A 21,372-nucleotide genomic window follows, 5' to 3' on the forward strand; every position below is an offset into this window, starting at 1 on the left:
CGTGGATTGCGGCGGATGTTGATGTTTTTGCTCCGGAGCCCACAGTGCTGGAGGATGTGAGCCGTCGTGGCTGGGACGGATCACTTTCTGTTCGTCTTTGCTGTACTTGTCTCCCTCCCCCCCTCCTTCCCCCGGTCATCGTTTCTCGATAAAGTCTCAACCATTCGTCCGACATCGTGTCTGTCCCGGCCTCTGTCCCGGGGGGCGCGACGCCGAGCCGTGCGATGATGGAGGACTTTGACGAGATCTACGAGGAGGAAGAGGAGGAGGAGGAGGAGGACGAGGACAGGGCCGCGGAGGAGCAGCTCCTCAAGTACGCTCCGGACCCGGTGGTGGTGCGAGGGTCCGGCCACGTCACTGTGTAAGCGGCAGTCGGTGGGCTCAATGGAGAGGGGGGGGGGGTCGATGATTACCGTCAACGTGAAAACGATTTGCCGTCTGCGTTTTATGTTTAGCGTTTACCTTCCTTGTAGCTAGGTCGGCTAACGGGGTTGACTTGTTAGATTGAGACTTGGCTAGTTAGCTGTTAGCTTTGGCTAACGTTATCTGCTAACTTACACTAGCTGGCGAATGGCTGCTAGCCAACTGCTTCTCTGGCTAACACTGTAGCCAATACTAGCGCCCCATTTTAGCAAAGCCGACATACAAGGCCATGTTAATGTGTGCATGTCTCTGTTTGTTTGTTTGTTTGTTTGATTGATTGTTTGCTTGTGCGTGCGTGTGTGTCTGTTTACCTCATGGTATGTGAAATAGTCATGTCATGTTAAAGCAGTTCTGACACTCTTGAAAAACTTTTTCCTATTCTCAGCACATGATCAAATCTAGAGATGGTGTTGTGTAATGCCATACGTGATACTGGATGGCTAACTTCATTTAATCACTTATTTAAGCAGCTTTTAATCAGAATCTGTTGTCTTGTAAAAAAAAAAAAAAGTTATTTTGACGATTTCTCACATTTAGGGTACATTTGGTAATTTGTATAATCATCTTGTCCCCCCACCCCACCCCCACCTCCTAGGTTTGGACTCAGCAACAGATTTGAGTCTGAATTTCCTTCAGCACTCACAGGAAAGGTGATTATCCTATGCTAAAAGGAAAACAAGACGCTCACATATTCACCAGTAAAATGCATTTTACCCTGCATAGTTCCATTATGGTCAATCGTGGATCCTTAGCTCTAGAGTGATTTGGTTGCTCTATCTTAAATTAGCTCAACTTGTGTCTCAGCCCTGTAGCTCTGTAGCCTTTGTACATGTTAAAAGCTGTAATTAAACCTTAAATCAACTGAGGTTTGGTAGGACAGGCTTGGCAATAACTTCAGAGTTGACAGCTTTGGATTAGAGGTGGTATTTGAAATATTATTGACTTTCAGTGACAGGTATATTAAAGGCCATTAAGCAGACAATCTTGTCTATTCTTTCAAACAAATTTGGGGGTTTTCAATTGTTCTTTTAAAATAGCAAAATGTATCTATTCAGTCCTCTGTTTGCATAAAGGATGCAGTAAATAAAGCTTTGTGCATTTCATAATGGAATAAAACATCACATCAACTGAAAGTAATAAATAGTTAAAAATCTAGTGTTGTTTCTGTTTGCATAAATGTGTATTTTGATTGCACTGCTGTCTATGTCGTTAGGTGGCGCCAGAGGAGTTCAAGGCCAGTATCAACCGTGTTAACAGCTGCCTGAAAAAGACATTGCCGGTGAACGTGCGCTGGCTGCTGTGTGGTTGCCTATGCTGCTGCTGCACATTGGGCTTTAGCCTGTGGCCTGTCATCTGCCTCAGCAAGAGGGTAAGAGGGTCTTTCTTTTTCTCTACTCCTTCTGTCTCGTGCATTCAGTATCATACATGCCACTAAGGTGTATTTGCAATTCCACCACAACAGTTTTTGGGACAATATTAATGATTAATGTGGAATACTGATCGATGGCCTTGTTGCACTATTTTACTCTACAGACAAGAAGATCCATTGAAAAGCTACTGGAGTGGGAGAACAGCAGACTCTACCACAAGGTGAGTAGGAGAGACATGCAAATTTACATTTATGTATCAGAGAAATCTAAAGGAAATGAAAGAATGCCTTGCTGATTTCCCTCTATTTCTGTCACTTAGCTGTGTTTGCATTGGAGACTGAGCAAAAGGAAGTGTGAAACCAACAACATGATGGAATACGTAAGTATTTGTGTCGAATCAGGGCTTCTAGACTCGGTAGCACAAGCAAACTTACCCATCCTTGCCCACCCCTACTTACTTAATCACTTCTAATGAGCATCTCTCTTTCCACTTCAGGTTATCCTAATAGAGTTCCTACCCAAGATCCCCATCTTCAGACCAGACTAGCCATACTGCAACTGAGCTGAGATCTTGTCTGCTGCCAGGGTCTGTCAGTGACCCCTAATGGTTGTCCTGCTCCCCAAACCATCCTTCCCCAAGTACAATACCAAGTCATGTTTACAGGGTATCATCTGTCCTCTTGCCTTCCTCACTAATCCAGTTCCCGATCTACCAGTCCCTGTAATTGTTTACAAACCTAGCATACCCATAGCTTTTATTTTATTATTTGGAGTGAACTGACCTTTGATCCTTGACCTTCTGGAGGAGTTGTGACCCTCAGATAATCTCAAGCCATGTTGATTCACACTGGCTTGTTAGCTTTCAGGCAATTTCCAGGCCTGGGCAGCGTGAAGGAACTTGGAACTGGAGATTGGACAACTGAATTTGGTTCTATGTGCTACAACTGGAATCTTTTCACACTTCTGTTGTACAACCGTAAGGCTCAATAAGAACGTGATAAATCTTTTGAAATACTTTCATATACTATTTTCTATCAAGTCACCTGCACCAGTGACTTGAAAAAATTGATAAGGTGTTGTGGATCCTCATAAAAACGTAGAGGCATCACTCTGTGGAACTCACAAGGAACTTAATCAGAAAATCTGAGGAAACTTGATTAATATCAGCTTCATAGCAAGTTGAGTAGCCTTTAGGGAACAGCTTAGGCTACCGGCCAAAATAGCTAAAGTCAATATTGTCACTCTTCTTATGAACTACTGGACTCATTTCTCTCTCCCCTCTCCATATATCTGCAAGTTTTTGACTGTGCATCACCCACACCCAGAGACAATCAAACTCTGACCGTATTCCCCATAAGCTGAATGGACCTCTGTGTTACACCTGTATCTGGAACAGTGTATTTTCAGTATCATTATCCAGGTGATGAGCTGTCTTTTCTGGCTGCCTAACAATGTTTGCCAGGTGCCAGTGGACTATTGAAGCAAAAGACTAACCTATTGATGATGCAGAGCAAAAGTTTCGTTTTCCTTTTTTTTTTTAGTATCTTTAGTTTTGTTTACCTGTTCGTGTGAAAGTGGGGCGATGGGTGTGTGCATAAAACGTTCACTGTGTTGGCATGTGTCTGAGAATGTATGTTTGAGAAAAACTGTTGCAAAAAGAGACAAATCAGACATGATACGATACTCTGAATCTAAAGCAGGGTGCTATCGTTGAGTATTGCTTTACCATGAACAACTTTGTTACCCTTGTTATGATTTACAAGTTGTATGTGCACATGTAACATCTTCGTTCATGAGACTCAGCCTACATTTTTGCACAAAATATGTTATTGCTGTTTTCTTTGGCCTCCGATGTGTCGCGGGTCCCGTGTCAACACAAAAGCACACAAACTTGGTTGTGTCCTTCCATTCTTGTATGTCCCCCACTCACGTGTCTGCTGATCTTGGCTTCTGCTTGTGTTTGGGCAAGGGTGTGTCCCACTGCAGAAAGTACTCGTGAGATGTGTAATAACTCAGTCTTAAGAGGTTGGTTTCATCAGGCTCTACCAGATCTGCTCCAGGAAGTAGAAAGGTGTTGTAAAGTGCACACTGAAGGGCACCGCTTTTGCTCGAGAGACGCACAGCATAAGACCCTAGCCGGCTTTTTGCAATGGGGAAGGGGAACACGGAAGGAGTGATGTTTCGATGTTATGTGAATTTGGGTATCTCTGTACACTTTTGGTTGTAATGTTTTTCAACTGCAGCAACGTAGGTTTGATCGATAATAAAGACACATGACATTATATTAGTCATAAGAATAAGAGAGCCAGCGCGGTTCGGGCCACTCAGCTCTGGTGATTGTACGAGTCACACTCAGGGTTGATGATTAAAAACAACAACACATGTAGCATTAGAAAATTTCACTTTCAGGTATGTTCAAATTTACATGGAGGTAAAATATAAAGACGCAGCATTACTTGAATAATTGTAAACAGGATTATTTGAAGGAGTTATTTTTTACCTTGTTTTGAAGCTAGACCTAAAATACGCCCGGTTGTTAAAGGAAGTCCCTATTCCACAATCCCCTTGATGCTCGAGACATTAATTAGGTTTATTTGTTCAACACCTAGGCCTATATTGATCTTTTTATCACTAGGTTGCCTTTTGGTTCACGTCATTTTTCTATATCTCTGATCGGTTGTCGGTTCTCTGTAAAATAAAGGTGTAAGACCATATGCAGATATTTGTGTATATGTACGCACACGTGTTCACTTCTGTGTACAGGGATGCAGTGTTCTCCGTATATATCGGTCTGTCATTTAACCCTGCCCAACAAACAAATCTGTCCCTTTTTGATAGAATCTGTAGATTATTCTGGAATTTGTGTGCGTGTGTGTGCAAGAGAGAGCGAGAGAGAGAGAGAGATGTAATATATGTGTGTATGATTCATGAGCAGGTGTATGTACAGTAATAAACTACCTATAAACAAGACTGTAGCCTTTTCTTCCACAAAGTTTCCGTTTAGTAACCCAGCTGCATAGAAAGCTGGCCTTAATGGCCATTTTTGCTTGAAAATGTGTATTGTGCACGATAAACTGCTCGCTCAGATAACTCGGTTGTCATGCTAGACTCAGCCGGTAACACTTTATAATAACTACACACTATAAAGCATTAGATAAGTATTAATTAAGTATTAGTAACTACTGAATTCATCTATAAAGCATTGTTCCCACATTAATACACGATTCATAAATAGAGTTATAAACGTTTTATTCTTGACGAAGAAGCATCTATAATGTGTTTAATACTTGTATTTTCATACTTTGTAAATGATGGACTCACCATTTCAAAACTAAGTATATCAATTACAAACCAGTTATTAATATGGTAATAGATGTTTTGTTAGATGTTATGTTAATATATGTTTTATAAACTTATTAGTACTACAATTCATGATTAATTCCGGTAGTTACTAGTTAAGTATTTTGTATGACCTCATCTAAAATGAGGACTATCTATGTCTTACAAAGCATTTACAAATGACATTGAAAGGTCAGCAGTACCTTGACACTCACAAGTCTGTTATTCTCTCAACAGAAAAGGAAACAGACACAACATAAAGTGATACAGAACACATAAATATTTATTGCAAGCAAACTCTCGCTGCAATTCCCTGTAAGCCTTCAGAAAACATTCAGCTGTACAACTGCACTGTAAAATGAAAATAAACCTCTGCAATCTCATATCAAAATACATTTCCGTCAGGTGTAAAAAAACATGGCTAAACAAAAACTCCCCAACGCCAACAATGGATCACAGATAAGTGTCTAAATACAACGAGTATAATATCGTGCCGCTCTGGTGGCCGAGCGGAATAAACCGCCGTTCCTGCCACCCGCTCGTCATGTGGCTGGGAGGTTCGTATCCCGGACTCGCCGTAACCGCTCACGGCTAGATCGTCCACGGGGTAAGGCATTCATTAGGCCACCCTTACCCGAGGGATAGCGGGGGTAGATCGGTGTAGTGTTCGGGGACTCGTCGTTCTCCAGCGACCCCTCTGGCCCACCCGGGCGCATGCAGCCAAACAACCGAAAGCGTTCTCCCTCCCTACGCCTCCTTCGCGGCCTGAAGCTGATGCAATCCACGCGAGGCTTCAGCGTGTGAAATAGCGAGAGCAGCCGACACGAGTTTGAAGGAAGCTGGTGTTACGACTATCTCCTTCCTGTGGAAACGTGAGCCATATGCCATTGGGTTAATCGGGTGGGATAAGGGGAAAAACTAGAAATAATTTTTTTTAAATATATAATATCATAACATTTTTCGCAGTGTCAAAATTCAACAAACATTCAACAAACATTTTGAGAGTGTCAACCAGGGGCGATTCTAGGATCAGAGCTTTAGGGGTGCTGAGCACCCAGAGTGCTGGCCGGCCGGGCAAGATAAATTTGGGGGGGTGGATCAAACCATTTTCGAAGCATGGGGGGGTGCTGTATTTTTGTTGTTAAAATATTACGTTTAAACCATATACTAGATATGGTTTTGACATTTCTTCAGCTTATTAAAAATGGACATACGGTAAAAAATAAAAAATCTTCAATTTTAGGGGTGCTGGGGTTCAATTTAGGGGTGCTGCAGCACCCCCAAAAATGGGCTAGAAACGCCTATGGTGTCAACGCTGATCTAGGCCAGGATTTAGTTTTCCCCTAGTTCTACAACATAACAGTAGGTGTGAAAACTTTCTGAGATCCTAGGTCAGCTTTTCTGCTCTCCTACCCCAGCATCACATTTTTTTTTACATTTTTTTTTAGGGGCAGCAGCTTTCCGGAAGCCTTACAGGCGTTGATTCTGTCCTCTATCGCTGGGTCCTGCTGAGCTGCAGTGGTACACTATGTGGCAAACACATCGACTTTCACCTGACTGCTGTGGTTTTCAAAGAGTTCCTTATATTTGCCAGGCGCAGCAATGAACAGCTCCGCGATTAGAGCACCGACCACCACCGTGTTCCGGTCCACCCCGACGTGCTTGAAAGCAGCAGGTCCCTCCTCGACTGAACCGCCTAAGAACGTTTTTTGTACCGGGCCACCACTTGTTCTGGTTTTTGGGCTGCAGTTCAGAATATATAGAATAAGTGTTATCCACAGTAAGATTTCAGTAACTCTTTCAAAGTGAATCGGCATAAATAGTTTTCTATTATGTCATCAGGGGGCGAGTGACTGCATGACATCAGAATGGGGGGAAAAACAAGGCAAACTTTTAAATGAGAAGTCTGACAGGATGTGCAAAAATTACTCGTGAAAAAAACATGGAGATGACTCCTGTGAACAGCTTCGAATGTGGAAAATAAATTTGGATCGTCTAAAAATGGTAGTTTTAGTGTAAGTCAGCATGCAAAACTGCAGGATAAAATGGAAAAACATGAAAGAGAAAAAGAGAAAGGTAAAGTAGATGGGAAAGCATTTATGATGTGGAAATAGGAGGCAGAGAAAACAAATAGGCAAAAGAACAGCGAGAATAGATACGGGGGACAATTAATTACTGTCCCATCGCAGCCATTCATCGGGGACCCACAGACCAGCAGCAACCTGCTGCAGACTGACAGCAGACTGCCCGTCTATCTCAAGAGGCCCAAGAACAGCTGGTTGCAGCAGCAGAGCCCGTCATGTGGAGCCCACATCCATACCAGGTACAGCCAAGGATGAAACTGAAATGGGACAGAGTGCAAGGAGGCTAGCCAGAAGAAGGTGGCCCTTATAACTAGGCAAACAATGCCTATTATCGGTGCCGTCTGGAGAACTCTGTGGCAGAATGAGAGACAATTTCACAGCCACCATGAGATAGGCGACAATAAAGGACTGCGAACAGCAGCCTGGAGAGACTGTGGCTGACCTTTTAGTCAGAATGACCAACGTTTTCGGAGAAAACAGCGGTCTCGCACCACCGGCACCACCAAACGAACAAAATGGCTGTTCGCATGACCAGCAGCTCAAGAACTCAAGAAATCGGCCTCCAGGTATGCAAACACTGTGTGGGCTGGGACAGAGGACGTTTGCCAGCTGTTCAAGAGTATGTCATCCATGTTGAAAAGAATATGACGCGGTCAAAGCTTGGTTGACAGACAATCTTCAAATGGCGCAGCAGGCACAGCTCCAGACTCAGCAGAGCGGGGTGAAAAAGAAGCAGAGGGCGTGGTGGCACCCCTCAAAGCCGAGTTCGAGCTTCAGGTAGAGGACCCCGCAATGCAGGCCCCCCGAAATAAGGGGTGCTGGGGAGCCCCTGGCCGTTGGGCAAAAGATTGTACCAAACCAAGAAAGACGTGGACCCATTAGGCGCACACGCGGGGTGTAAAGGGTGGATGAAGCGTGACTGGCAGTGGGGAGGGGGGAGGGGGGAGATTCTGGAGTCTAGTGAATGCACCCCTGACATTAAACACACACACACACATACACACTCCAACACATGACAGACAAGACGCATTCCACATGACAAAAATGTTGATATTTTGAGGTTTCAGTAATAAAACAAATAAGTTCCAAAATACTCCCCAAAATTGGGTCGTAGACATTAACAGTTGGTGATCATCAGGCGCTGTAGTGAGAGAATTATATGCCACACCATTGTCAGTTGTCGCAGACGACGGTGACAGAACAAAACACTCTTTCTTTCCTCTTTTCTAAATATTGCCCTGTAAATCTGTTAGCTGGAGAGTTAAGGTGTACTTTGGGCTTACTGTTGCATTGCACAGAAGACAGAATTAAAGCCACAAGAGTATCAAACATTCCAGCTCAGTATGTAAAATTAGGGTGTGGCAACAAGTCACTGTACATATATCGATGGGGTCTGCCATCGTCAGCGCCAAGATCAATAACCTCCAACCAGAGATGGGTTCTAATTCAATTAAATGTATTTAAAATGCCTACTTTTGAGTATTTTGTAATTTGTATTTTGCTAGACAAACAAACAAAACAACAACAAAAAAGATGTAATTTGTAGCAAAATACGTTAAGAGCTTGTATTTGAAATACCTAAAATACATTATTTAATATGTCATTTTACTCTCAAATAAGACACATTTAATCCGCAGGTTTAATTAAACACTCATGGGTGTGTGTGATCTGGGTCATCGGGACTCTCCCATCCCCCGATTGGTGTTTTAGTTCACCTGCGCCCGCGTGTACCTGAGTTACCCTGATTTCCCGGATTCCACGCACCTCCCCTTTCTCCGATTGGCTGTCCGGTTCCAGCGAACCTGCGGCCAATCTCCCTCCCCTTTCTCCGATTGGCTGTACGGGTCCTGCGCCCAACCTCCCTGATTGGCCTCCCTGGGTATATATACCCCTCGGTTGCTCTGGCTCCTTGTTGGTTCGTCTCACACAGAGCCCTAGAAAGACAGAGTTACGTCAATACGCCCATTTCACGCCGCGGCCATTTTGGATTTAGAAAAAAACCAAGCGGTGGGAACTTAGCCACGCCCCCTTATTACTTCATTGAAAACACTGCTGGAAGCAACATGTCGTGCTGCTGTGTACCACCATCCTGCAACTCCTATCAAAGAAGGGAAAGAGATAAATCCTCGACGTTTCAAAAACGTTTGCTCCTGTTTGTAGTCGCATTGGTGACTTAATAGCAGAAGAAGATGAAGAGGAACATGAAGAGGACCATGAGGGAGATAGGTGAGTTGTTACTGTCAGTACAATATAATTTTTCAAACATATATATATATATATATATATATATATATATTCACTAATCTTTCAACAGTGGATAGCTCTGTTCTGACACTGTAAATGTAGCCATAATGGTGCATACGTTTCATTGATGCTTGGTTGATATACAGTTTATATATAGTTATTTACAAGTCGTATTAATGGTTGATTCCATGGTTGGTTAGTACGTTGTTTGTTCGTTGGTTGTTGGGTGACGCATGGTTTGATTTGTTTGTGATTGTTTCCATGTGTGCATTTGGGTGTGGTCTCGCGTTGTTTGGGAGACGCGCTTTCGCCTACTTTTCCGGTCGCGCGCTTCCGCCTGCTTCCTAGCGGGATGATGCATGGCCTTGCGGGTGGCCCGCGGTCTTTTCTCGTTGTTCGCGAGCATCATGGGTTAATGTTTGTCACGGAAGCCATAAGGACATCAAAGACAATCATTGCAAGTTTCACGGACAATTCCCTCATTCTGGCATGCAGCCAACGAGGTACGTTATGTATGCTATGTGTAGCCCACGTTATGTGCGGTATGATTTTATGTTAATTGTGCTAATTGTATTGTTTCATGTATACAGTTTTCACGGTGTTGGTGGAGATTTGGAGACTTCATTAAACCTGTTCAAGAAAGCTACTCGTGTTCGCCGCGCCTTGGGGGGATTTACAAACACATCATCTTGATAACAGGAAAATGTGTGGCTTTATATTGCGTCCCACGTGTATGACATATCCTCATGTGTCCAGTGAGGTTTGGGCGACTCTACCTGATCATGACGACGACGTGAAGCCCCTTTCTGTGGAAGACCAGCTTGACGCAGTAAAGAAATGCATCGCTTTCCTGGAGGACGAAGATAAAAAGCTGAAAGGTGAGCGTTTTGGTCTAGAACGCCTCCAGTGTGCGCCCAATCTGATCAGGTTTTACACTGGTTTTAAAGATTACCACGCCCTCAAAGCACTCTTCCTAGCTTTACAGCCTACTGCAGAGTCCATGGTGCGATGGACTCAAATGCAAAGGAACAGCCATAACCTAGAACACATTTCTGTGTCTGGCTTCCATGCAGAGCATTTATCGCTGATTGATCAGTTTTTCCTGTTCTTGTGCCGTGTGAGGCAGGGCTTTTTTGCTCTGGATTTATCTGTACGATTCAATGTGTCGCCGGCCACAGTCAGCAGGAACTGTACGACGTGGGCCAACTATTTGCTCTTTATGTTAGGGACCCTCCCAATATGGCCTAGTAGAGCAGCAGTAGACGAGCTAATGCCACCAGTATTCAGGGAATTCTACCCAAACACAAGAGTGATACTAGACTGCACAGAGATCCGCATCGAGACAGCTAGTTCGAAGGTTTTGAGCACCATGACATACTCCCATTATAAAAGTAACACTACACTGAAATCCCTAATTGGGATCACTCCCTCAGGGTCAGTTAGCCTGGTAAGTAATCTATACACAGGATGTATTTCTGATAAGGAGATAACTAAGAGGTCAGGTGTTCTGGACCTCTTAGTCAGGTGATGAGGTCATGGCCGATAAGGGCTTCCTTATCAAAGATCTGCTCGATGAAATAGATGTAAAACTTGTCATCCCTGCATTTTTAGGCCCAAGTGGACAGTTTAGCTGTGATGAGCTCACAGACACAGAGTATTGCTGGCTTGAGAATACATGTCGAATGGTCAATAAGACGCATAAAGGAGTACCACATTTTTGATGGAGTCATACTCCTTTCACTAAGTGGAACAGTCAACCAACTGTGGACTGTGTGTGCTGTCTTAACACATTTTCAGGGACCACTGTTTTAAACCTTTGTTAAATTCAGCTGACAAGAAAATAGTGCACACAAACCTTAGATAGATTGAAACATATTTAACTTCATTTCAGTACAGTCCCATTTTTTTAGCCCACACCTTGAGATGAGCAATCACTATCTTAGTTTAGTAAACAATTGATGATTTGAGTTGGTAGCGAGTTCCAGTTTATTGCTACAACAGAATGACAGTTGACCCAACATATTTTAGTTTAAAATGAACCAAGTTTTGTTAAAGTTAAAGGACAAAGAATGAAAATATTTTAGATGGGACAATCTAATGTATAAATATTGAATGTACAGTATAAAAATTAAATGTATCTTATTTTTTATTTTATTGTGATTAAACAGCTTCTTTGAATACAGCCCTGTGTGTATGTGTCTCTCCTCACTGGCACAGGAGAGGCAGAAAGTACTCGAAAAAGAAAAGATCCAGCTTAGTTTTCATATTCTCCCATCCCTTGGGATCCGACGCCCCTTCTCTGCCCATTTTCGATGTCATTTGTGGTAAATGACGGTAGGTGCTCGAGGTTGGTAGTCCAAACCATGTTTGCCGCTGGCCCCGGCTGCATTGATTTCCGATTGAGTAAGAAGGGGGCGTGGCTAAATTCCCACCACTTGTTTTTTTTTAATCCAAGATGGCCGCGACGTGAAATGGGCGTATGAGGGGTCAGAACGCGAGAGGGTCACGTGGTTCACGTAGCCACCGAACAGTTCCAAACGAAGCTTGGCGGGTCATTTAAATGAACTGCTTAGCCGCGATTTCTGGTAACTACCAACCAATATTTTCAGATTTTTACATTTATATATAGATATAGATATATTCCAACGTGACACACATTCTATGCGCATGTGTAGGAATTGACGAGCTGTCACGCTTTAAATTATATCGTTATTTTGATTCAAACGTGCTTGTGAAATGGTCATCATTAAAATGTCAACTGTAGCTTCTTACCTGTAAATTAACCTTTGATTAATGCGAGAAACACCTTCGCCATACAAATCCTATTGCCCTGGGTCGCACTGTTTGGAACTATCCGGGGCTCCCATCATCCGCCATTGCTGTTGAATAATTGGCCCATTGACGTCTACGGAGTTGACGTAACTCTCTCTTTCTAGGGCTCTGGACTCACGCTCTCACTTGAGACACACAGAGCCTCTTAGTCGCCAGAGGGCCTCGTCTGTTGTGAGCTCTCCCCGCTGTCTGTACCTGCTGTTTGTTAATTTCGTGTAATAAAAGAGTTGTCTGAACCGGTTTGCATCCACCGTCTGCACCTGGGTCTTCTCATCGTGACACCCAACTACACAGAAAGCTGACCTTAACGTCCATTTTTAATTCAAAATGTGTATTGTGCACGATAAACTGCTCACTGGTCTAACTCGTTTATTCACGGTAGGTCAGTGTAATATTTTAGTCTGTATGAATCAATGCAGTACACATCTATTGCGACCGATTGATTCACCACTGGGCATGCGTGCTTCTTTTTTTGGCAAATTTTCATCTGAACTATGATCATAAAAATATTCCCCTCTACTACAGAAAATTTTATCAGCTGTCGATCATGTTTAAAAAAAAGAAACTTTGAAAGACAACCATGGCAAAGTCCGTGCTGTGAAGTAGAACTAAATGTACTTTTGATTATGTATCGCTTCCCACATTGCATAAAAAAACCAAGTAAAAAAAAAAAAAGATGTAGAAATTTTGCAATGCAGACTCATGCATCTCCATTTATATCAGTCAGGCCCATTTGGCACATCGTGATGCTTTATTCACAGAAAGGCAATGTCTACACTAGATGGTCCGACACAGTCCGCCCAAGTACCACAGACCTTCTCTCTTATTTCGGTCCAGGTTTCATTTAATACTTGGAGCAAATTTGCTGTGACCAACACACTGAAAATCCTATGCCATTTATTGGTCAAGTCCAGGAAGTGTGTGTTTGAGGATGAAGACTCAGGGTCTGGGCAAGGCTCTGTGCAAAAGAAATACATTCAAGTGTGTTAGATTGTTATCACTGTATAGAGAGTAGTATATCCTGTGTATGCAGATTCCTGTACAAACAGATTCGACACTTCGCCGCTAAACAAGCAAAAAGCATTTATGAATTTACCTCTTGGAGATTCGTTAATTTTTTTTCATAACCGTGTGACCCCTGCACCGTTCAATCTGAGATGGGTCTGGCAACCTGATTTAACTCGATTTCTTGAACTCATCAATAATCAACCCCGCTGTGTCCATCTCCCACTTTTTCTATACTCGAGATCACCTATTATTCGAGTGCTCTCTACTCATTATTCTGTGGCCATATTTGATTAGTTGGACACTGACAAAAGAAAGCCCACTGGCGATTTAACTGAGCACATATCGTGTGTAATTTACTCTTTTACACCCTAGTTATGAACATGCAGCTACAGTGTGGAAGTAAAACAGTGCCAGAAGTCCTCAAAGCAAAATGGCATATTGAATCGCATGAGCTGAATGAAAACATGTGGCGATAACAATGCTTGAATTATTTTGCATTGCAATTTGACACAATTCGACATAAATCCCACAGCATTTACGATGCCTGATTTTTTTTTTTTTTTTTTTTTGCACTGCATTTTGACACTTCTTGGGGGGGGGGGGGGGGGGCAGCAATAATAATGCTTGATTTTTTTTTCTGTGCTACATTCATAATTGTTGCAACTTATATTTTGATTGAGAACAGAATTCCAGCATTAGAAATTCAAAACATAAATATTCACCTTCCAAAAATAAAGTTCTAAAATATTCGGTTGTTGCACAAATTCAGGTTGCTAAAATTCTGGTCTTAAAATTCAGGTTGTCAGATCCGCATATCACTTAATTGTAAAAAAGTAAACTGCAAAAAAGGCAAGCTTATCGGGTATTAATTCTCATAATGCCTATTTCAAGATATTGCAAGTATAGGGGCGTCCGGGTAGCGTAGTGGTTCCGTTGCCTACCAACACGGGGGTGGAATCCCCACGTTACCTCCGGCTTGGTCAGGCGGCCATGTCTGCGAGTGGGAAGCCGGATGTGGTTTTGTTTCATGATGGTAAGACTTGCCATAAGGAATTTTCACTATACATTCAAATTAATCTTAAAACAAGAAATCTGATTTGAGGTAATCTTTCTTTTTTAGAGTAAATGTCTGGAAGCAAGTCCTGTTCTCATGAGACAAGTGCACTAAATTGAAACAAGCAATATCTGCCAATGGGGTATTTTTTTATATACAAGCATTATGTTGAAGTATACATCATGAAACTCAAAACAAGATAATCCCTTGATAAGCTTGACTGGTTTTGTAGCATATGCTCATATTTCCTTGAGAATTCACTGTGGACGGAATTTCTTTCATTGTTTAAAAACTCAAAATCAAATTCTGTGTCAGTACCGTGGCCGACATTACAAAACTGAGCAAACCCTTTGCTGCCTCATGGTGCAAAGCACATTAACATGATTACACACGGGGGTATAGGGTTTGGCTACAAGACTGACAACTGGGTTCAAAGGTCATACCTTTCTCTGGGTCCATGACTATAGGAGGTGGCAGCTTGAGACATTTAACCTGTTCCTCGAACTCTTCTAACTCAGAAGCAGTCACCCTCCCGCTCCTACCTGGGGGAGGAGGAACAAGCATTCATACTGCATGGTATATACAATCAACAGAAAAGATTTTCCATCCATCTATTCATTATCCAAGCCGCTTATCCAAAGTCGGGTCGCGGGATGCTAGAGCCTATCCCAGCAGTCATTGGGCGGCAGGCAGGAAGACAGCCTGGACAGGCCTCCAGGTCTTCACAGAGGGTCGACATATACACACATTCATACCTAGGGGCAATTTAGTACGGCCGATTCACCTGACCTACATGTCTTGGGACTGTGGGAGGAAACCCACGCAGACTTCAGGAGAACATGCAAACTCCACACAGAAGATGACCCAGGATGACTCCCGAAGGTTTGACTACCCTGGGGCTCGAACCCAGGACCTTCTTGCTGTGAGGGCGACCACGCTAACCACTGCGTCACCGTGCCGCCCAGGTCACAGTTATTTTAATGAATTCATTGAAACATCCCCACCTAATTCAATCAATCAATCTTATTGCATTCGCATTTGCACTGTAGTTCAGGCATTTTGTAAAGTAGTTACAATTTGAAACCAAACCACAAATCATCTATTACCAGATATATAAGGATTTGGTATACATCTCCTATACTAAATGTGCTTTCTTGGTCGGTTTATCCCATAAAGATGTTGACTGAAATATAGATTTTTGATATAGTAAGTAGCATTGGCTGCACAAAGTCCAATTTTGAATTCAGTTGCAAACAATTTATCTAAAATATAAAGCTAATAAGATCCTCTCTCACATGCCCTGCTGCTGAGATACTGATCCGTGCCTTCATCTTCTCCTGCCTTGATTACTGCAACTCACTCCTCTATGGCATCAGTGCTAGCTCTTTCAAGAGACTCCAACTGGTCCAGAACGCATCTGCCCGACTTTTGACTTTCACCAAATCCTGGCACCACATCACCCCAGTCCTAAAAGACCTCCACTGGCTACCCATCTCCCACCGGATCAATTACAAAATCCTGGTTCTTACTTATAAAGCCCTTCACAAACTGGCTCCCCCATACCTCACCGAATTCCTCTCCCCCAACCAACCCTCTCGGTCCCTCAGATCCACCTCAGCCTCCCATCTCTCTACCCCCAGGTCCAACCGCCACGGCTTTGGTGACCGAGCCTTCTCCAGGGCAGCTCCCAGGCTCTGAAACTCACTTCCCCAAATCATTAGAGACTCGGAATCCCTCCCACTCTTCCAGTCCCGTCTCAAGCTACTCCTTTTCTCCATTGCCTTCTCGTGCCCCTCGTCCGCTCATCCACCCCTGGTCTGGGGCAGGCTGGGGACTGAGCGCTCGACCTGCCCTCTTCCTCAACTCCCTCCCAACTCCCTCCCCAAGCGCATCGGACACTGCCACGGGCTGCCCACATTCAGGTCATTGGTCGGGACTCACCTCTTCAGACTTCATCTGTGATTTGTGATGTTTGTTTTTCTTGCCCTTTTGTATCTGTCCAAGTTGGAGAGTACTGCTAGCGTTGTGTGTGGCTGCCGCTTCTCCCTCTCATAGCTCCCCTTCCCATCCACCCCTGTAGGTCTGTGTTAAGTTTATCTGTAGTCTTGTTTCACCCCGTTTATTGTAAAGCCACTTTGAGTATTAGAAAAGCGCTATATAAGATTGATTTATTATTATTACTTTTATTATTAATACACTTGTACTGTGTGCAACCCAGCCACTGAGGATGCACAAGCCAGTGCATCCTTAGCGCCGGTCCCAAACCCGGACAAATGGGGAGGGTTGCGTCAGCAAGGGCATCCGGCGTAAAATCTTTGCCAAATCAAATACGTGGATCATAAATAAGACTTACATACCGGATCGGTCGAGGCCCGGGTTACCAACGACCGCCACCGGTACTGTTAACCAGCAGGGTGTCGGTGGAAACTATGCTACTGTTGGGCGAAGGAGAAGGAGAGGGGGAAAGCATGTCCAGAGGCAGCTAGAGAGGAGGAAGGGTAGACATGTGGAGGTGAGAGTTGGAACTTTGAATGTTGGCACTATGACTGGTAAAGGGAGAGAGCTGGCTGACATGATGGAAAGAAGAAAGTATGTGTATGCAAGAGACCAGGTGGAAGGGGAGTAAGGCCAGGAGTATCGGAGGTGGGTTCAAACTCTTTTACCATGGTGTGAATGGGAGGAGAAATGGGGTAGGGGTAATTCTGAAGGAAGAGTATGTCAAGAGCGTGCTGGAGGTGAAGAGAGTGTCAGACAGAGTGATGAGTATGAAGCTGGAAATTGAAGATGTATTGCTGAATGTTATCAGCGCATATACCCCGCAAGTTGGGTGTGAGATGGATGAAAAAGAAGAATTCTGGAGTGAGTTGGATGACATGGTGGAGAGGGTACCCAAGGAGGAGAGAGTGGTGATTGGAGCGGACTTCAATGGACATGTTGGTGAAGGGAACAGAGGTGATGAGGAGGTGATGGGAAGGTATGGAGTCAAGAAGAGAAATGTGGAAGGACAGATGGTGGTCGATTTTGCGAAAAGGATGGAAATGGCTGTGGTGAATACATATTTCAAGAAGAGGGAGGAACACAGGGTGACATACAAGAGTGGAGGAAAGTGCACACAGGTGGACTATATCTTATGCAGAAGGCGCCATCTAAAAGGGATTGGAGACTGCAAGGTGGTGACAGGGGAGAAGGTAGCTAGGCAGCATCGGATGGTGGTCTGTAGGATGACTTTGGAGACCAAGAAGAGGAAGCGAGTGAAGACACAGCCGAAGATCAAATGGTGGAAGTTGAAGAAGGAAGACTGTTGTGTGGAGTTCAGGCAGGAGTTAAGACAGGCACTGGGTGGTAGTGAAGAGTTGCCAGATGGCTGGACAACCACTGCAGAAATAGTGAGGGAGACAGCTAGGAAGGTACTTGGTGTGTCATCAGGACAGAGGAAGGAAGACAAGGAGACTTGGTGGTGGAATGAGGAAGTACAGCAAATTACACAGAGGAAGACGTTGGCAAAGAAGAAGTGGGATAGTAAGAGAGATGAAGAAAGTAGACAGGAGTACAAGGAGATGCAGCGTAAAGCAAAGAGAGTGGTGGTAAAGGCAAAGGAAAAGGCGTATGGTGAGTTGTATGACAGGTTAGACACTAAGGAAGGAGAAAAGGACTTGTACCGATTGGCTAGACAGAGAGACCAAGTTGCAAAGGATGTGCAGCAAGTTAGGGTGATCGAGGATAGAGATGGAAATGTGCTGACAAGCGAGGAGAGTGTGCTAAGAAGGTGGAAGGAGTACTTTGAGGGGCTGATGAATGAAGAAAATGAGAGAGAGAGAAGGTTGGATGATGTAGGGATAGTGAATCAGGAAGTTCAGTGGATTAACAAGGAGGAAGTGAGGGCAGCTACGAAGAGAATGAAGAGTGGAAAGGCAGTTGGTCCTGATGACATACATGTGGAGGCATGGAGATGTTTAAGAGAGATGGCAGTGGAGTTTTTAACTAGATTGTTTAACACATCCTGGAAAGTGAGAGGATGCCTGAGGAGTGGAGAAGAAGCATACTGGTACTGATTTTCAAGAACAAGGGCGATGTGCTGAACTGTAACAACTACAGAGGTATAAAGCTGATCAGCCACAGCATGAAAATTTGGGAAAGAGTAATAGAAGCTAGGTTAAGAGGAGAGGTGACGATCAGCGAGCAGCAGTATGGTTTCATGCTACGAAAGAGCACCACAGATGCGATGTTTGCTTTGAGAATGTTGATTGAGAAGTATAGAGAAGGCCAGAAAGAGTAGCATTGTGTCTTTGTAGATTTAGAGAAAGCTTATGACAGAGTGCCGAGAGAGGAGGTGTGGTATTGTATGAGGAAGTCAGGAGTTGTAGAGAAGTATGTAGGAGTGGTGCAGGATATGTATGAGGGAAGTGTGACAATGGTGAGGTGTGCGGTCAGAATGACAGATGGGTTCAAAGGTGGAGGTGGGATTACATCAAGGATCGGCTCTTAGCCCTTTCTTGTTTGCAATGGTGATGGACAGGTTGATGGACGAGATCAGGCAGGAGTGTCCATGGACGATGATGTTCGCGGATGACATTGTGATCTGTAGTGAGAGTAGGGTGCAGGTTGAGGAGAGCCTGGAGAGGTGGAGGTATGCACTGGAGAGAAGAGGAATGAAAGTCAGTAGGAGCAAGACGGAATATCTATGCGTGAATGAGAGGGAGGACAGTGGAATGGTCAGGATGCAAGGAGTGGAGGTGACAAAGGCATTTGAGTTTAAATACTTGGGGTCAACCGTCCAAAGTAACGGGGAGTGCAGTAGAGAGGTGAAAAAGAGAGTGCAGGCAGGGTGGAGTGGGTGGAGAAGTGTGTCAGGAGTGATTTGCGACAGAAGGGTACCAGCAAGAGTTAAAGGGAAAGTTTACAAGATGGTTGTGAGACCAGCTATGTTATATGGTTTGGAGACAGTGGCACTGACGTAAAGACAGGAGGCGGAGCTGGAGGTGGCAGAGTTGAAGATGATAAGATTTTCACTGGGAGTAACGAAGAAGGACAGGATTAGGAACGATTATATTAGAGGGACTGCTCAGGTTGGACGGTTTGGAGACAAAGCAAGAGAGGCAAGATTGAGATGGCTTGGACATGTGTGGAGGAGAGATGCTGAGTATATTGGGAGAAGGATGCTGAATATGGAGCTGCCAGGGAAGAGAAGAAGAGGAAGGCCAAAGAGGAGGTTTATGGATGTGGTGAGGGAAGACATGCAGGTGGCTGGTGTGACCGAGGAAGATGCAGAAGACAGGAAGAAATGGAAACGGATGATCCGCTGTGGCGACCCCTAACGGGAGCAGCCGAAAGTAATAGTAGACACTTGTACTGTGTGCAAGTTCTTGTTAGGCTGTTAGACTGAACATCACCAAGTGTTATTTGATTCAAAATGCCTCCTCATACTTAGAAGTTGAAGCGTAGTAAATTGAGCTGTTCCAGCGGCGCTTTTTTGGTGGAACAGGAGACAGTCGGAACAGCTGGTGTTCAATAGGACGTCAGTAGTAGGGATAGGATGGACTGTGGAGTACACACACACACACACACACACACACACACACACACAAAGTCTGTTATTATTGCGACAGAGTCCAAATCTGTTGCTTAAAGTCAATAAGTACACTTGTACCTACTCACCCGCATGGTAAGAGTTGTTATCAAAAGTCATGCCCGATGTTAAAGTAGTGCAAACGCCAAACCTTTCACAAATGAAAGCTAAAGTTATATTCCTCGGCAGTGAAGATTTGGCAAAAATAAAAAATACATCCATTAATCAGCAAATGTAGCTTCATTTCAGAATAAAATATCCTGTCACTGGAAAATAGAATAGCTATCCCTACATAGTGAATGCTGGTTTAAAAGTACATTTTGCAATGAACTATTAGTGCAACTATTGGTCTTTGTCACATGTTGCTTCCTACTGAGGGATATATAAGCTGACACTGTTGTGTAAAAATGTTGGTGCAGGTGTCACGTTAACAATACCCCCCCCCCCTCAAAAAAAATGAGCGCACAGGAAATAAAACCGTGTTGAAGAAAGATTTAGATTAGTACATTTTCTGAACCTGGACAACAGTGAGGGTATTGCTCTGGGAGCCAGGAGTGACGTCTATCCGAGCACTTTCAGCTAAACTCTGCAACAGCTCTCTGTCCACGGCAATCCCATAACTCTCTGCCACGGATCTCCATTTACCAAGAACCTGAAACATACAGCAGATATCGGCTGTCCTCCGAAACCTCACATCCTCATGGATTAGACATTACAGACCCGGTATTACAAGAGGTCCCAGTCCAACGGGAAGTGTTTCATATGTAAACGCCGGATGCCCACCACTTAAAGGACATTTCTTTCTTTCTATCATCCGCCTCTGTCTTTGACTGAACGGTAGAAATATTGTTGGATTTGCCAGTGGTGGCTTTTGTTGTAAAAGTATGTGTCAGAATACTTCTTGAAGCTTCCTGATGGGAATGATAACTTGCAGTGAGAAGTTCAGAGCTGGGGGGGGGGGGTGTGAAGGAAAAGGATGTCTTACCATGTCCCTGCTTGGGTTTTCCAGAGGTTGGATCAGTCTTTCGCAGGTGGGGAGAGGAACTGACTGTCCAACAGAGAGAAGACTGAGCACGATGCCGACAACGACACAAGCGACCGCCGCCATGGCTCAACACACACGCCTGTGACAAGACAAGACTGGATAAAAGAAGCCCGAATGTTCTTTTTACATCCACCGCACACCTCGCCTGTGGTGCACTGACTGCTTCTACCTCAGCTTTATCCAGCTCTTTCAGTTCAGAGTGAAAGACTGCAGAGAGAGAGAGGGAGGGAGGGAGAGGGGGGGGGGGGAGAGGGGGGGGGAGAGGGGGGAGAGAGAGAAACACAAGTTGACTATGCTGTTTACATGTGTTACGCCATAGTCATGTAAGTGCAGAAGTTGCAGATTAAAGACACAACCAGCCATTTGAATGACACCCTTTCGGTAGATAAACTTTATTTTGCAGTGAC

At 44.1% G+C, this 21,372-nt stretch overlaps 2 protein-coding genes across 2 annotated transcripts; one reads left to right on the top strand and one right to left on the bottom strand.

Moving 5' to 3' along the window:
- The first annotated feature begins 16 nt into the window (after positions 1-16).
- Positions 17-4,507, top strand: chic2 (cysteine-rich hydrophobic domain 2). The gene is made up of 6 exons (XM_056280102.1): positions 17-361; positions 1,019-1,073; positions 1,637-1,792; positions 1,957-2,013; positions 2,113-2,172; positions 2,290-4,507. The coding sequence occupies exons 1-6, from the start codon at positions 225-227 to the stop codon at positions 2,338-2,340; spliced, it is 516 nt and encodes a 171-aa protein (XP_056136077.1). The 5' UTR covers positions 17-224; the 3' UTR covers positions 2,341-4,507.
- An 8,494-nt stretch (positions 4,508-13,001) lies between these two features.
- On the bottom strand, positions 13,002-21,166 carry LOC130113424 (uncharacterized). The gene is made up of 6 exons (XM_056281026.1): positions 20,906-21,166; positions 20,427-20,572; positions 20,010-20,071; positions 19,779-19,892; positions 14,798-14,896; positions 13,002-13,250 (listed from the first exon to the last, which is right to left on the bottom strand). The coding sequence occupies exons 1-6, from the start codon at positions 21,026-21,028 to the stop codon at positions 13,048-13,050; spliced, it is 747 nt and encodes a 248-aa protein (XP_056137001.1). The 5' UTR covers positions 21,029-21,166; the 3' UTR covers positions 13,002-13,047.
- Positions 21,167-21,372: the final 206 nt, after the last annotated feature.

Source organism: Lampris incognitus, chromosome 5, assembly GCF_029633865.1.
Source record: "Lampris incognitus isolate fLamInc1 chromosome 5, fLamInc1.hap2, whole genome shotgun sequence".
Taxonomy (NCBI): Eukaryota; Metazoa; Chordata; class Actinopteri; order Lampriformes; family Lampridae; genus Lampris; species Lampris incognitus.

Excerpts from the sequence above, each read along its gene's own strand:
- chic2 (XM_056280102.1), top strand. The coding sequence starts at position 225 with ATGATGGAGGACTTTGACGAGATCTACGAGGAGGAAGAGGAGGAGGAG. Across the intron at positions 1,074-1,636 it reads CTTCAGCACTCACAGGAAAG|GTGGCGCCAGAGGAGTTCAA; the intron begins GTGATTATCCTA and ends CTATGTCGTTAG. Across the intron at positions 2,014-2,112 it reads ACAGCAGACTCTACCACAAG|CTGTGTTTGCATTGGAGACT; the intron begins GTGAGTAGGAGA and ends TCTGTCACTTAG.
- LOC130113424 (XM_056281026.1), bottom strand. The coding sequence starts at position 21,028 with ATGGCGGCGGTCGCTTGTGTCGTTGTCGGCATCGTGCTCAGTCTTCTC. Across the intron at positions 20,072-20,426 it reads GTTGTCCAGGTTCAGAAAAT|GTTTGGCGTTTGCACTACTT; the intron begins GTACTAATCTAA and ends CATTTGTGAAAG. Across the intron at positions 13,251-14,797 it reads AGTCATGGACCCAGAGAAAG|AGCCTTGCCCAGACCCTGAG; the intron begins GTATGACCTTTG and ends TCTTTTGCACAG.